Here is a 16,128-nt window from a genome sequence, read left to right on the forward strand (position 1 = left end):
AAAAAGCAAATTGATCAAGTTGAGCTGCAACAGTCCGGTTTCTATGTAGATGGTGTATCAGTAATTGGTGAAAAGACTGATGCAGTAAATTTGTTGGCAAAGAATGAAGCATTTTGTACTGTCCAGATCAATGGTAAACCCACTGAGCTCAAAACAGACACTGGCTCAAAGTGTAATGATATGTCTGCAGATACTTTTGCTAAGGTGAGAGCTGGTGAATAACTGAATGTAACCAGTTGTGTGAAATTTGTTGCTTATGGAGGTGAAGAAATTCAAACCAAAAGCTCAGCACTGGTTTTCATGTTATGTGGCCAAGAACTGTTACAGCTTATTACTCCATGTAGTTTGAAGACCTGTGCAGTCATTATTGAGTCTCAAACAGTTTTGAGAATGAATCTGCTTTCTTTTACCGAAGTTCTTCATTGAATAAGCACGTCTTCGTTCCAACTTCATGAACACTATTTTTTTCGGAGTACGCTGTTTTCAATGAAAAGTTGGGCAAGCTTCTAGTTGTGTATTCTATGAAGTTAGACCCAGAGATCAGTCCAGTTAGTCAGATCAGCAGGAAAAGTTCTGATAGCTATGCAGGAAAAGTTCTGATAGCTATGTAACAAAGTCAAAGCTCAGTTGGGCAAAATGGCGCAGCAAGATGTAATTTGTATAGTTACAGAACCTACCGAATAGATGTCATGCATGGTAGCAGCTCACAAAAAAGGCTCAGATGAAATTAGAATATGCATTGACCCAAGAGATTTGAATAAAGCACTAAAAAGACCTCATCTTTCAATGACTACAGTCGAAAAAGTCGCAGCTCTAATACTGAATGCCACTTTTTTTCTGTTTTGGATGCAAAAAATTCATTTTGGCAAGTGATACTTGATAACAAATCTTCATTACTGACCACATTCAGTACCCCATTTGGATGATACAGATTTCTTAGGATGCCTTTTGGAATAAATTCTGCAAGTTAAGTCTTACAGTGTGCAATGGGCACATTTTTTCAGGTTAATCCTGTGCCATAACAATAGATTATTTGTTAGTCGGAGGCAATGGTGAAGGAGAGCATGACAGAAATCTTGAGAGAGTCAAGACAGAGCATGTGAAGTGAACTTGAAGTGCAATCTTCTAAAGTGCAAAATCAAACTACCAGAAGTTACAAATGTAGGTAATTTATTTACTAGCATTGGCTTGAGACTAGACCCGTCCAAACAAGCAGCCATTTTTGAGACGTCAGCACCACCGGATATGTTCAAGCTCTACAACGTTTTCTAGATATGGTCAACTATTTAGGCAAGTTTATACCAGACTTCAGTAAGTTGACAACGCCTTTGAGACAGCTAACATGTAAGAATCTTACATGGTCATGGCTAGACCACCAGGGAGCATTTGAAGATCTTAAGCAGAAAATACCTATTCCACCTACATTAAGATACTATGATGTCAACAAACCACTAATTCTTTCCTATGATGCTTCAAAATTGGGTTTTGGTGCAGTTATTCTTCAAAAGGGTAGACCAGTATCCTACACATCCAGAACACTTACCAAACTGAAATGCAATATGCTCGGATTGAGAAAGAACTTTTGGCAATAGTGCTTGCATGTTCCAAGTTTAATGATCATATCTATGGGTTGAGATATTCAGATTGAAACTGATAATCTACCTCTGGTTACCATTTTAAAGAAGGCTATGCATTCAGCTCCAGCAAGATTACAAAAAATGATGCTTAAATTGCAAAAGTACAACTACAAAATGGTTTACACAAAAGGCAAACTTCTTTATCTGGCTGATACCTTATCCAGATCGCCCAGAAATACAACGGAACAGCTTGACGCAGAAAATTTTGACTCTGATGTCATGGAAGTGCATAATTTTTCTACCACAACACTTGATGAGCTAAGAGATTATACACAGAATGATCCAATTTTGCAAAAGCTCAACCACTACATTAATACAGGATGGCCATCAAAGCGATCCAGTGTACCACCTGATGTGCAACCCTACTTTCCTTGGAGAGATGAGATGTTGATGGAAGATGGCATTTTCAAAGGCTCTAAAATTGTTGTTCTGCTTCCTTACAAGGATACATCAATTTTGCATTGTGGTCCCTCAGGTTCCTAAGCTACCAAAAAGAAGGGTGAGGTCTAATGTTTTGGACTTCTGTAGCAAAAGACATTGACAGAGTACGTTCTTTTTGTTCAATATGCGATATTACTAAACTGCATTTGCAAAAAGAACCACTTCAGCTAAATCAATTTCCTGAACTACCTTGGGTCAACAGTGATTACTGACATATTCGACTGGGTCAACATTACTTAGTACTGGTAAGACTCTTATTCAAATTGGTTTGAGATAGATTTACTACCTAACCTAACTTCCACTACTGTTCTTACCAAATTGAAATGGCATTTCTCGTCCATGAAGTCCATAAAAGCTCATCTCTGACAATGGTACCCAATTTACCAGTCAGTTGTTTCAGAAATTTGCAAGAGAATGACACTTTGTACATGTTACTAGTAGTCCGGAATACCCAAAACAAAATGGACTAGCTAAACGTGCCATACAGAGTGCAAAGCAATTATTTGAGAAGCCAAAGCATGACAATACCAATATCTTTTTAAACGTACTCAATCTCAGAAACATACCCCATGATGACATACATGGCTCACTTGCTGAAAAACATACCCCGTGACGATATACTTGGCTCACGTGCTGAAAGACTTCTGTCTAGGCAAACCAGAACACTGCCTATCAATTCAAGTTTGAGGCCTAAAGCTAAAAACAACAAAGCAATCAAAGCCCAACTGTTCAGAAAGTGTTCTTTCCAGAAGTCCAGCTATGACAAATCAAGCAGATTTCTTTGTCCGTTGAAGGAAGGAGAGACACCGAGGATACAAACGTCGAAAGGTTTCAACTGGATTGGTCAAGTAATAAATATATGCGAAGAGCTGAGATCCTATGTTGTGAAATCTGTGTGTGGAGTACAGGCAGAATCGCAGACATCTACTCCCTGTGACAGAACCATTACCACAGCATTGCTTCTGTGATACAGACTCTAAATCTCATAGTGATTCAGACAGTGTTCAAGTCCCAGAACGTGTTTCGATTCCCACTACCGTTTCTGATAATGTTCATAACATCCCTAAGGCTGAACATTCAATAAAGACAACCCAAGTTACTAATTCCAATTTATACGTCATACGATATGGTCGTATCTCCAGGCCCAGTGTGAGATACACAGCAACTTGGACATAGCTGTATATATGTATTTAGCTTTGTGTAAGTGCATGATGGAAGATTACTCTGTACCTATAGCATTGTCAGTCAATATTGTCAATGTTATTTTTTCAAAGGAGGATACAGAACACGTGTACCTTTAAGAAGCATTTCCAAGACTTGAACAAGCAGTATAAACAGCAAACATGTGCTGACTTCAGTGCCATTTTGTGAGTACAGCCAGAGTGTGAACATCTATGCATGAGACACTACTTTGTTTACATGTTGTATTTATATATAATAAAGCTGCTTGAACAAAGCCCACAATGTTAGTCTTCATCCTGACTAGATGTGCGACAGTGTGAAGCCAAAACTTCAAATCTAAAAAGCTCCATGGCCTACTCAACGGTTTCATCATCCAAGCATCAAAATCCCCCTTGATCAACCATCTAAGAGCTTGACAAACTAGACTGATAAGATCTCTTGCAAAAACACACACCCAAGTAACTTGGTAAATGACACAAATGAGGGCCCATTATGATTATTCTTGCACTCCACATGTATTCAAAGGATTCAGACCTCCTTGCATCCACAGTCATTGGTTCCAGACTAAACACCCCCACCATACTTCCCTGTTTCAGACTGAGCGTACCATGGTGACTTGGTAAAACACAAGAAACAAGGCATTGCAATGAGCAGTCAGTCATCCCACACGTTAAAAGTGCAGTAAACAAAAGCCTTCAAAGCAAAATACATTAAATCAAAAGCTTCCTAAGTAGCAATACTGCCCTGGATTCTGTAAATATAACCATCAACACAGCAAGCCAGTAATCTTCAATCAATAAAGAAAACAATTTTGGAGAGAGCAGAAGACACAATATAACAAAGGATCGCAATATTCCACCAAAAAATCCAACTCCAAATCTGTCAAAAAACTGAAAGCCTCAGTCTCACTAACTTAGGGAACACCTGCAAACGCCAATGAACAAACTCTTCCTTCCAAAAAACAAGACAAAGACCAGTCAAGTCCACAGCCCAGATCATTGTCCATACTCCTTAATTTAAAAGCCACCACCATAAACCAGCAATCAGATCTTCAAATCAAACAGACCAAATGGCTGCAAAGACATATATTCCTTAATTTAACAAGTCACCATGGCGCACAGATAAAACAAGTTCATTGATTAACTCCCAATGTCCAGCCACAGGGACCTCACTTAGCAGTGCAACTAAGGAAACAAACACTCCGGTGGTCAAAATAACCAAGTACTAAGGACAATGCTCTATAGCCTATACCTGCACATTAAGTGGATTCAGTATTTTGACAGCTACTATGTCTCAAACACTTACAAGAAAATATAATTCAGAAACAGAGAATACAGATAACACTCCAAGGTCTGAACACCATCAATTACATGGATTTGATCTTACAGCAGGCTAGTATGGCATGGTATGCTGCTTTAATCACTCTATCTGGGTAAGATAGTGCACAAGCAGCTAAGACATAAGTACAGCCAACAGAGATCCCATGTGTTCCCAAGCTTGCCTCCTCAACCAGAATTCCAAAAATATTAAAAGTCACTAAATTTATGTGGCCATGGAAGCCACCTGTAACTGCTGTACAAAAGTATAGTACATGTGCCATGATTTCTCTCTACACTAAGCAATCTCCTTTAACCCTCCTACAGAAAAAAAAAGTACTCCAATCAATGCTCAACCCTACTTTCTCAGACTCATTACTATATCCTGCATGTCGAAACCCAGATTGCTAGTGCTGCAGGTGACAGCCATCCCTGAACAGGGTAGATTCTTAATGTAACAAAGGTCAGTCCAAGAGAGAGACTTCGCCCAAGTCTGTTGATGCAAAGCAGCAGTTCTCGCAAAGACCCCTCCCAACGAAAAGCAGAACTAGTGGTTTCTGGGGAGACAAGTCACTAGCTTACATTACTTGAGAACATGAAACTTGCCTTCAGTCCTTTCCAAAATGGGGTTTTACAAAAGTCACACCAATTAATACTAGTATGTGCACACTTAAACAAGGCAACATGTACAGTGCAAGTGAAAACAGCAAACCGCTCTATTAATACGATCAAACCTAAGCCAGAAAAGTTCAAATATTGGCTTGTATCAAAGACCTACAGGGAAAAAGTGTATCAAATGAATTAAATCTACAATTCACTTGCAAACACAAATACAATCCAAGTTGGGGAAAAACTCTAATGCTCCACATGTCCCCACAAGTACTTTGAAAGAGCAAAATTATCCATATCACATAAGTGGATCCCCTTCAAATTAATACTGTTATCGGTGGTGGTGCTGTGGTAGCGTTGTCGCCTCACAGCAAGACGTTGTCCCGATCGATTCTCAGCTAGAGCGTCTTCTGTCTGCAGACATGCGTGAATGGGTGTACCTTCATTAAAGGTTGCGCGTCAGGGCTGGAAACCTGGCACGTAAAAATCTACTGCCAATCATTAGCGGACCGGAGTTCCGCTGTGGTGACCCCTAATCGGGAAAAGCCGAAAGACACAACACAACATCACAGATACAGGCACATTTGTCAATGATGACCATTCCTTTTATCACCATGTTATCTACCACAAATAAAAAATGTTACCTCATTCAGCTAAGTACCAAAGGTAATTAGATTAAGATGACGATAATGGTTATTTTTCTCTTAGTCCATTATAACCTAGTGACATCTCCAGGTGTTTCTGCAGTTATATCCTACTGACACATCTAGGCATCAAACACTGCTTGTTTATATTTGTTTCAATAATTCCAAAACCATGCTACATGCAAGCTATTAAAATGTTTTAACAAAGCTTACACAATGAAAACTGCATTAATATTTGATCTCTAGTGCAGATCAAGAGATACTGAAAATGTGTATGCAATTTACTTCTATGCAACAGTTTTCAAATTTCTCTTAATATCTCACAATCAAGTAACAGAACTGATTAGCCTCATATGAAAACTCTCAGAACTGTAAAGATAATGCTTCTAGCAGTATGTGTGTTGCTTGATTACTGAAATATCAAACTGTTTATACACTACATAAATCATATTTACTGTGGTTACTGTGGCTTATAAAATGCCGCTTAAGCTTTAGAACTGAATGAATGCAACCATTGTAAATGTTACTTTGTGCTAAACAGTTTGCCACTTACAGTCTTCTAGCAATTCTTATGGTTCTAGAGATACGAGCCTTTGGTTTGACCTGTCAGGCAATAACTTCCCTTTTTTAAAGGCCAAGACCATGCCCAATGGAAGTTCAGTACAAGAGTCCCATACCCAGGGCGAGTGACTTGATACCCGGGGTGAATTTCCTCTCTCTCATCCAATCATCAAGGTTCCTTTTGAAGAGGGCCAAACAGGCGCTCTACTTGACATGTATTGGCAGTCTATTCCAGAGTCTGGGGAGTCTCTGGGTCAAGAACCTATCCCTCTCCAGCATGTTTTGTTTATTGTGATGACAATGTTTAGAGCCCTGGAGCGTGTGGCTCTGAGGGATTGGGATTTCTTTAAGTGTAGCATGTCCAACAGCTCTGGGTTTGACATGGCCTTGTATGTTAAGCAAAGATCGCCTCGGAGTAGACGAAATGCGACAGAGTACAGCTGGAGTTTTTAAGGCGGTCAGCATAGCGCATCTGCTTTAGGCCTGTGATTCTTTTAGTGGGGTATTTCTGCAGCCTTTCCAGTTGTTGCAGATGTCTTTAGAGGTACATACCAAATGGGGTGTTGTATTCTATAATGGGTCTAATGAGGGATGAGTACAGTGGGACAATGACCTCCTTTTTCATGGATGAAAAGCCCTTAGTGATAAGGTGTGCCACACAGGATTTCCTGACTGTTGTGGCGATGTGGTTATTGAAGGTGAGACCCCTGTCCACCTGTGACCACAAGTCTATCACACTTTCGGTGTTTAGTGTACTGCCACCTGTGTGGTAATTCACAGGTACATGATCTTCTCCCAAAGGGGATAACTATACATTCCTTGGCTTTGAGCTTAAGCCCATGGCTGTGGCACCAAGCATCTGTTTCTGTAAGGCCCTTTTGTAAAGGTATCCACATCATTTTGGGATTCAATAATGGCTCCCAGTTTGCAGTCATCTGCTAACTTTGTTAACCAGAGTCCCTTAGTGTTGGCCTGTACTTCAGAGAAGTAGATGCCAAACGAGAGGTCCCAGGACTGAACCCTGAGATACACCAATTGCCACTTGTCTGGAGCTGGATTTGGAGTCAGCTACTTTTACAGTGTGGGTTCTGTCAGTAAGACAGTTGGCAACCCATCAAGTGACGTATGGATTAATGCCCAGCTTACTAAGTTTATCTATGATTCCAGAGTGGGGGATGGTGTCAAAGGCCTTGGCGAGGTCCAGATAGGCTGTGTGGACTGCCTTATCCTGGTCCATGGCTCTGGAGACTGATCTGAAGAACTCAATCAGGTTCAGGAGACAAGATCGGCCCTTCACGAACCCAAACTGGGTGGGGTCCAGTGTTTTAAGGTTGCTAATGCCTTTGTTTATAAGTTCCATGATAATACGTTCCATGGCCTTGCAGATCAGGCTTGTCAGACTGATGGGGCAATAGTTCCCGGGATCCAAGGTGGATCCCCCCTTGTGGGGTGGGATAACTGTAGCTGTGTGCCACTCAGTGGGCATGAAGCCTGAGGTGAGGGTATGATTAAACATGACAGGTGAGGCACCAGTTCATTTTGTAGTTCATGTAGTAAACAGCCCGGGATGTCCTCTGTTCCAGTGGATGCTGTATTCTTAACTTTGGAGAGTGCGTTTTTTACCTGTGTGGCCATTACTACTGGAATTTGGTAATCTTCTGGTATTGAGATAGGCCATTTAAAGGGTGAGAGGGGGGTGAAGTTGGCACTGAATCGAACTGCCAGGAGACTGGCAATATCCTTCGGATCAGTATATTTAATGCCATTTTGTTCTAGCTCAGAGCAGATCTGAGCACTGCCATTTAGATTCTTGACAGTTATAGAATGCCTTGTGGTTGTCTTTGGAATCTGTCATTTTTATTTTTGTAACTAGCTTTGGAGGATTTTATGAGGGATCTCAGCTTCTTACTGAGGCTGGTAAGAGTTTTTTGCATCCTGGGATTTTCCTCTTTTCTGCAACAGTTACTTCCTTTTGTTGAAAAGTTTGTTTATGGCAGGGGACCACCAGATTGGCTTCCTTTTTTTGGAGGAGAGCATTTTGGTTCCATTTGGGATGGCACGATTCATGCATGAGTGGATGTGCTCATACAGTGCCTTAGTGCAAGACTCAGCAGTCGAACTTTCAGTTCCCGTCTGCATGGGTGTCATGAAGTTTGTAACTTCTGACTCGAGTAGCATGAAGTTGGTTTGGGAGAAGTTTTTTATGGGGGCTTCCTTACTGGGGGGGTGGGGGTGGGATGTGGACGTTAAGGGTGATTAGCTTACGGTCTGACCTGACCAACGAGGGGATGACCATAGGTGTGGAGCATCGATTTCCCATGTTGGTAATGACCAGGTCTAGGATACTGGAGCCTCTGGTGGGACTATAGATTAGTTGATCCAGGGCATCAGAATTTATGAATTTCAAGAACCATTGGGCAAAGGTGTTGGTACACGAGCAGTTTTCCCAGTTAATGGCAGGGTAGTTGAAATCAACCAGTATTAGGGTGTTTGGTTGTATATTAATATTTTCCAGTATGTTTAGAAAGATGCAGTGAGAATCTTGGGGCATCTTGGGAGATCTGCAGCAAGCTACAATTTGGACTGCAGTCTTACCTAGTGTTAGTTGCACCTGGAGAATTTCAGACTCTGTGTTGGGCAACTAACCTGGTGGTGTGCATATCCTTAGTGAATATGGACACTCCTCCACCTTCAGTGTTTTGATCCTGGATTGGTGGCCAAAAAGTGTGGTAAGAGTTGTAGCCTGGTACTGCAGGGGTGCTCTCTGGAGCATTGAACCAAGTCTCAAGTTACTGCACAGATATCGATGTTCTCCATTTTTAGGAGTGCCTCGAGAGTGTGCATCTTGAGGTTTAGACTTCTAGCATCGAGCAGCATTACCTTCAGATTTTGCATGCTTGTACCGGTTACGGTGGTGGTTTTGTCCTTTGAACTTTGCCTAAAAAGACACTATAGGGGTGGCAAGACCATTAGCCAGTAACCTGAATCCCAGGGGCGACAGGTGCAGGCCATCTCTGGCAAAGCATCGTGGTCTGTCGATCATGTCGTCCCAGGCAGACAGATACTGGATCCCCTTTGAATGACACCAGAAGCTTATCCAATTGTTGAAGTCAATCATTTTGTCCTTCTATTGTAGTATCATTCTGGGTGAAGGCATGATGCTACTCAGGACTAGGGTTATACCTGCCTGGGCCACATGATCCGAGAGCTCTTCCATGTCTCTTTTCATGTAGTCCAGGGAGGTACGTCTCAAGTCATTCACTCCAACATGGACAACGACAGAGTCATATTTGTACTAGTTCTGGAGTGACTTAAGTGCATGAGTTATGTGGCGGATCCTGGCACCCGACAGGCAGCTCACTAATTTTCTCCTTGTTCAGCCTGGTGAGTGGGACATCAGTGTGCCTGACTACAGAGTGACCTATGACTGAAGTGTTAGGTATGGTGTCTTGCCTTAGGGAATGTTGCTGGGTGGCACACTGGTGTTGTGAGCTATGTGACACTTGGGTTGTGATTGGTGTTTATTTGCGTTTCAGCTTCGAAGGTCCTTGTTGCTTGGGCAGGTTACAGTTAAGGGCCTCCGCATATGGGGATTTAGTGTTGCTATGTGTGGGTGTTGGTTGTGTGAGGTTTATAAGGGCTATGTGCTGCTTGAAGTGTAGTACAGGTGTTAACCTTCTTTTCTCGACTGTCTAGCACAATCTTTGGTGGAGAGAGCTTTGCTTCCAGTTTGGCTATGTAAGTGCATCTCTCACAGGCTGTAGTGTTGGGTGGTAGGAGGAGAGGGTTGTCTGTGTACAAGAGGTACTTGCAGTATTGCCCCAGTATGCCCAGATTCACCAGGTGGACAGGAGAAATCAACTTAAGCTGACCCCTGGACATGCCTAGTTTTTTTTTTTTTTTTTTTTTTTTTTTTTAAAGTACAGAAGCTGTTTTCCCTTACCTTAGCAAGGTACTTTGCAATTATAAGCTGTTTAGTGCCTATGATTAATTTCTCCTTATTAATAAGGAGATACGAGTGCTTCTATTAGGTTTTTTTTTTTTTTTTTTTTTTTTTTTGGCCTTCTTAATGGTCATCCAGGTCATCTGCCTAGTAATAATCTATATAACAGGCGAGTATTAAAAAAACAGTATGTATACAGAATCTTTTAAAATCTGACAGGCAACATAACCCTCATGTCATTTCTATGGTTACCACCATTTTGTAGCTGACTACAAAGACCAATCCTCAGAAGTCTGTCTCTGATTATACAATACTGAAATCCATTCATCCACAACCAGCGCCCCCCCCCCCCATTTTTGCACATGGGGTCGGGGTGTAACATCAACAGTAATAATCATCTACAACTAATGTTCACACCACCAAATGTCTAAGCGCTGCTGCAGTTGTCTAATACCACACACATGCACGCACACACCTACAATGAGATGAAATGACATCTGAAAAACAACACACAAGTATCAAATTTAAAACTAACTAAAGCTCAACTTTCTAATGGTATTCTATTATACTACACCTCGTGATTAATTCAACAAGAAATCACTTACCACACCAAGAACTTCCTACCTGGAACAAAGTACATGGAGAAGTCAAAAGATTAAATAATTCTGTTAACAGTATAATTCTAATGGAGCATTTTATTCTTCAGTTTAACTCTTATGAAAAGAGAAAGACAACTTACGTTCAGAAATCTCACCTTTTCAGGCTTAGATTCCTCCTCATTTTCATCATCAGAAGTAGGACCTGCCAAAGTAGATACTTTATTGATTACACCAAGCCTGGCAAGTTGATCTAGGAACAAGTCACCACCTTTATCTACAAGATCTCGAATAATCTGCAAGGCCAGTAAGTGTCCATCATCATCATCCTGTAAATACATTAAACAAAAATATACACACTGTAGTTGGAGTCATCTAACAACAAACTCTTCATCATCACGATGCAGTCTGCAAAACAGGACAAAAATTAGAATTAATACTGTAGAGCAATCCCAAAAGATCACAACTCTTGTGGGTTGCTTAAAAATACATATCATGGTTCTAAACTTAACTGTGAGCTCTGCGCACAAGCTGCTTATTCTGCACACACTTTGAAAATCCACGATGCAAAAAACACAGCACTTTAAACAACTCTTTTCATTAATGCCATACTCAGTCACTTTAAACCTCAGCAAAAAGTACAGTTTTGTACCTACCATAAATGTAGATGTTCGAGGATCCACATTGCTGCAGTCCTAACCATTGGGGGTAGTCCGCTGTCCCAGTCGGCCCGAATACCAAAGTATATGGCTGACGTCGGTCAAGGCGCATTAGACTGACGTCAGTACGTCAGGGTACTAATGCGCATGACCGACGTCATATCCTCAGTCTTTTCTTGCCCCAGATGTCAGAAGACCCTAAAAAGACAAGGCCAAAACCAAAAAATATGTACAATATATACAAAATTACAAAAGTATAACCTCACCTACACAACCACCCCTAAACACAGAGGGGAAGGAGGGAGGGTAAATTGGACTGCAGCAATGTGGATCCTCGAACATCCACATTTATGGTAGGTACAAAACTGTACTATGTTCTTCATTCCACATTGCTGCAGTCCTAACCATTGGGTAGAATCCCAAAGCAGAGGTAAGGGAGGCTGGCAAATCATAAGGAAGCAGGAGATGTCAACATGCCTTGCAAAATAGCTGTGGCAAAACCAGCCCTAGATTTAGAGTAGAGAGGAAGGTGATAATGCTTAGAGAAAGTATGCACTGAACTCCAAGTAGCTGCCTCCAAAATATCCTTAGTTGCCACCCACCTTAGAAATGCTGTTGAAGTGGCAGTAGCCCTAGTGGAATGAGGCCTAATCCCAGCTGGAATCTCCTTGCCATGATGGGAATAACAAAATGCAATGCAAAACCCAATCCACTTAGAAATAGTTTGTTTTGACACAGGCTTGCCCTGAGAACTCAAAGCAAAAGAAACAAACAACTGCTGAGACTGCCTAAAATCCTTAGTCCTGCTTAAATAATAACGCAATTGCCTGTGTACATCTAAAGTGTGCAAAATCTTTTCCCCTTATTTTGGGGATCTGCATAAAAGTAGGCAAATGAATAGTTTGGTTTAAAGCCACACTAGAAACCACCTTAGGCATAAAGGAAGGATTAGTACGTAATGATACCCTATCCTTATGGAAAATCAAAAAGGCTCTACCGCCATAAGGGCCTGCAATTCAGAAACCCTTCTTGCAGAAGTAATGGCCAACAAAGAAGCAGTCTTCCATGACAAGTATTTCAATTCAGCAGTAGCCGCAGGCTCAAAAGGTTGTAGAGTAAGTTTCTCCAACACAAAATTGAGATCCCAAGCAGGAGTAGGAGCTCTACGTGGGGGTCTTATATTCTTTGCCCCTCTAAGAAATTGCTTGAACAAAGGATGCGAAAACAATGGTGGGTCACAATCATAGTGAGCTGAAATTGCTGCAGCATGAATCTTAATGGAAGAGAAAGACAAACCTTTGTCCAATAACTCAGTAAGATATTGAAGAGCCACACTCAAATTAGGCTCAGAAATCTCATTTTTTTGCTGCACTCCAAAATAAAAATCTCTTCCATTTTTCTGCGTACACTTTCCTTGTACTAGGTCTTCTGGCTTCCATAATCACATTTAAAACTTGTTGAGGAAGTTGAGACCTGCTGTGTTTCAAAACAGAATATGCCAGGCTGTTAGATGAAGAGAGTGAAGCTTGACATTGAGCAGGTGACCGTCCCTCTGAGACAACAGATGTGGAATCAAAGGTAAAGGCCATGGAAGCTTCCTTACCAGACTCCTCAGTAATGGGTACCAGTGTTGCCGAGGCCAATCTGGAGCTATTAAAATCATCCTTGGCTTGTCTTGTCTGACCTTTAGGAGCACCTTTGGGAGAAGAGGCAGAGGTGGAAAGGCATACACATGAAGATTTTTCCAACTGAAAGAAAGAGCATCCACTTTCCAGGCTGTGTGATGAAACCTCTTTGTGCAAAACTTTGGCAGCTGGTGGTTTAGTGGAGAAGCGAACAGATCTATGTCTGGAGTTCCCAATGACACTGTCAATTTCTGAAATACATGAAGATCCAGTTTCCACTCGTGGGGATCCATGATTTGTCTGCTTAACACATCTGCTAAGGAGTTCTGTGCTCCCGGCAGAAACCTTGCCTGAAGAGTTAGTTGCAAGCTGAGCGCAGTCTCCCATAAAATCATTGCTTGCCTGCACAACGGGTAAGAATGTGTTCCCCCTTGTTTGTTGATGTACCACATGACAGTTGTGTTGTCTGTTAGAATCAACACCTGCCCTGGAAGAAGTAACTCCTTGAAAGCCATTAATGCAAATTGGACTGCTAACATCTCCTTTATGTTGATATGTAGATGCTGTAGTCTGGCAGGCCACTTGTCTTGTATCCACTTTCCATTTAGATGAGCTCCCAAGCAATGTCTGAGGCATCTGTCGTTAGAATCTGACTCGCCTCTGGCCGGGTCACAGAGAGTCCCTTGTTTAGGTGACATTCCTGAGCCCACCACAAACATTCCTGTTGAATGCAAGGTATTATTTGAATGACAGTGTCCAAATCCTGGCAGTGCTGTGTCCATACATTTTTGAGATACCACTGCAGCTTCCTCATATGCAGTTTGGCATTGGGAAGCACCAGAATACAAGATGCCATGAACCCTAAGGCTTGAAGGACTGTCCTTGCAGTCAGCCCGGACTGAAGAGATAGTTGATGGAAGTAAATGGAAAGATTCTTTTGTTTGTCCGGGGTTAAAAAGGCCATCTGGGCTGCTGTATTCAGTCTCACACCCAGAAAGCACATGTCTTGAGAGGGTACTAGACTGGACTTTATTTCGCTCACAGAATACCCTAGGCATCTTAGCACTGCTATCACATATTCCAAATGCTGTAAAAGGTCTTCCTTTTCTTGAGCCAGAATCAGGCAGTCGTCCAAGTAAGGATAGATTTGAATTCCTTTTAGCCTGAAGTAAGCTATCACTGGAGCCAGAACCTTTGTGAATACTCTGGGCAGTAGATAAGCCAAAGGGCAATGCAGAGAACTGATAATGGGAATTTCCAGCTCGAAAACGTAGATACTTCCTGCAACTCAGTCTGATAGGCACATGAAGGTAAGCCTCCTTGAGATCTAAAGTTACCATCCAGTGATCTTTGCCCAGCAGAGGTAAAAGCTGTTGTAACGTCAACATTTTGAACTTGGGAATGTCTAGATAAGTGTTGAGGATAGATAAATCCAAAATTGGTCTCCACGTGTCCCCCTTCTTTGGTACTAGGAACAGGCGAGAATAAAATCCTAGGCCCCTTTCTGGCACAGGGACTGGCTGAATGGCCCCTATTTGGAGTAACAGAGAAATCTGCTTGTGAGCCTCTTTTCTTTGTAGAGGAGGAATGTCTGGCATGCCTTTGAAAGGAGGCAAGGTATGGAAATAAAACCTGTAACCGTGGTGAATGATATCCAGAACCCATCTGTCTTGGGTAATTAAATCCCAATTTTCTTTGAAAACAGCCAGCCTTCCTCCCAAAGGTGCTGCCAGACGAGAATGTACTGGCAGCTGAAAAGGCAGGTCATTGGGTCTGTTTACGAAAGGACTGACCCCTGCCCTCACCAGAAGTCTGAGCAGGTGAACTCCCTGTTCTAGGCCTAAAAGAACCTTGAGCTCTGCCCCTACCACGTCTAGACCTACCCCTAGACTGGGAATCATAAGTAGGATATGTCCATCCCTTTATAGGCCAATTTCTACTAAACTTCGGAGGCTGCACCTGCAAAAAATCTTTAACAGTTTGCATAGACTTAGCCTTGTCCTCCATTTTCTTTAAAACTGCTTCCACAGGCGAACCAAACAACACGTCAGACTGTAAAGGAGCATCCAAAATCCTTGTCTTAACATGCTCAGCTAAATTCTGATCCCTCAACCAGGCGTGCCTACGAAGAACAGAACCAGTGGCAGCCACCCTCGAGGAGGCCTGCACAGCATCAAAACCACATTGCAGTGAATGCTTACCCACCTGTTCAGACACATGAACTAAATCCTGCAACTCTTTACACTCAATACCTTCCGCCAGAGCATCTACCTTAGACTTCAATTGTGAAAGGAGATAATTTTGATATTTTAACATGTGAAACTGGCAATTCAACGCCTGATGGCTAAAGTGGAAGAAGTATACACTTTCTTTCCCCATCTATCCAAAGCCCTTGCCTCTATCAGGAGGAACAGGATTTTTAACAACAGAAGCCTTAACACCTTTAGGCCCCTGAGAGACAGTTTCGGGTCTGCCCTAGGACTCTTAAAAGATACTTGTGAGCTTCAGGCACCCTATAGTACCTATCAGGTTTAACTGGGGCAGGAGGCAAAGAATCAGGGTTTAGGGAAGCCTCTGCAAAAACATCTTCCACCACATTCAGAACAGGAGGTATAGCTAAAGGCCTATGCTGGGGTAAAAACAAGAATTCCCTAAGCCTCTTCCTGGAATCAGAGAAATCTTGGCCTTCCCATTTAAAATGCTCCCTCATGGAATGCAGAGTCTCTGAAAATGAAAAATCCTCAGGAGGAGAAGCTGACGGAGTAGAATCATCCACATCAGAATCAGAATAAGGAGGATACTCCTGCAAGTCTTCAGCCGAAGACTCAGAAGCCTCCGAACACTGCTCAAAACTCTCAAACTCAGGCTCCACCCTGGGCCTCTTATCAGGAGGGGGCATAGAGCCTCTAATCATA

At 42.0% G+C, this 16,128-nt stretch overlaps 1 protein-coding gene across 5 annotated transcripts in view; it reads right to left on the bottom strand.

Annotated features, from left to right (window-relative positions):
- The window catches only part of HECTD1 (HECT domain E3 ubiquitin protein ligase 1), a 4,301,832-nt gene that overhangs the window by 3,799,487 nt on the left and 486,217 nt on the right, over positions 1-16,128 (bottom strand). For 4 of the 5 annotated variants that reach the window (XM_044073824.1, XM_044073822.1, XM_044073823.1 and 1 more), the window contains exon 6: positions 11,073-11,258. In XM_044073824.1, coding sequence (XP_043929759.1) covers positions 11,073-11,258 — 186 coding nt within the window. The remainder of the gene's footprint in view (positions 1-11,072; positions 11,259-16,128) is intronic. The other variant, XM_044073821.1, reaches the window with a different exon arrangement.

The sequence above is a fragment of the Protopterus annectens genome, chromosome 6.part0 (assembly GCF_019279795.1).
Source record: "Protopterus annectens isolate FY-2018-M chromosome 6.part0, PAN1.0, whole genome shotgun sequence".
In the NCBI taxonomy this organism is placed as follows: domain Eukaryota; kingdom Metazoa; phylum Chordata; order Ceratodontiformes; family Protopteridae; genus Protopterus; species Protopterus annectens.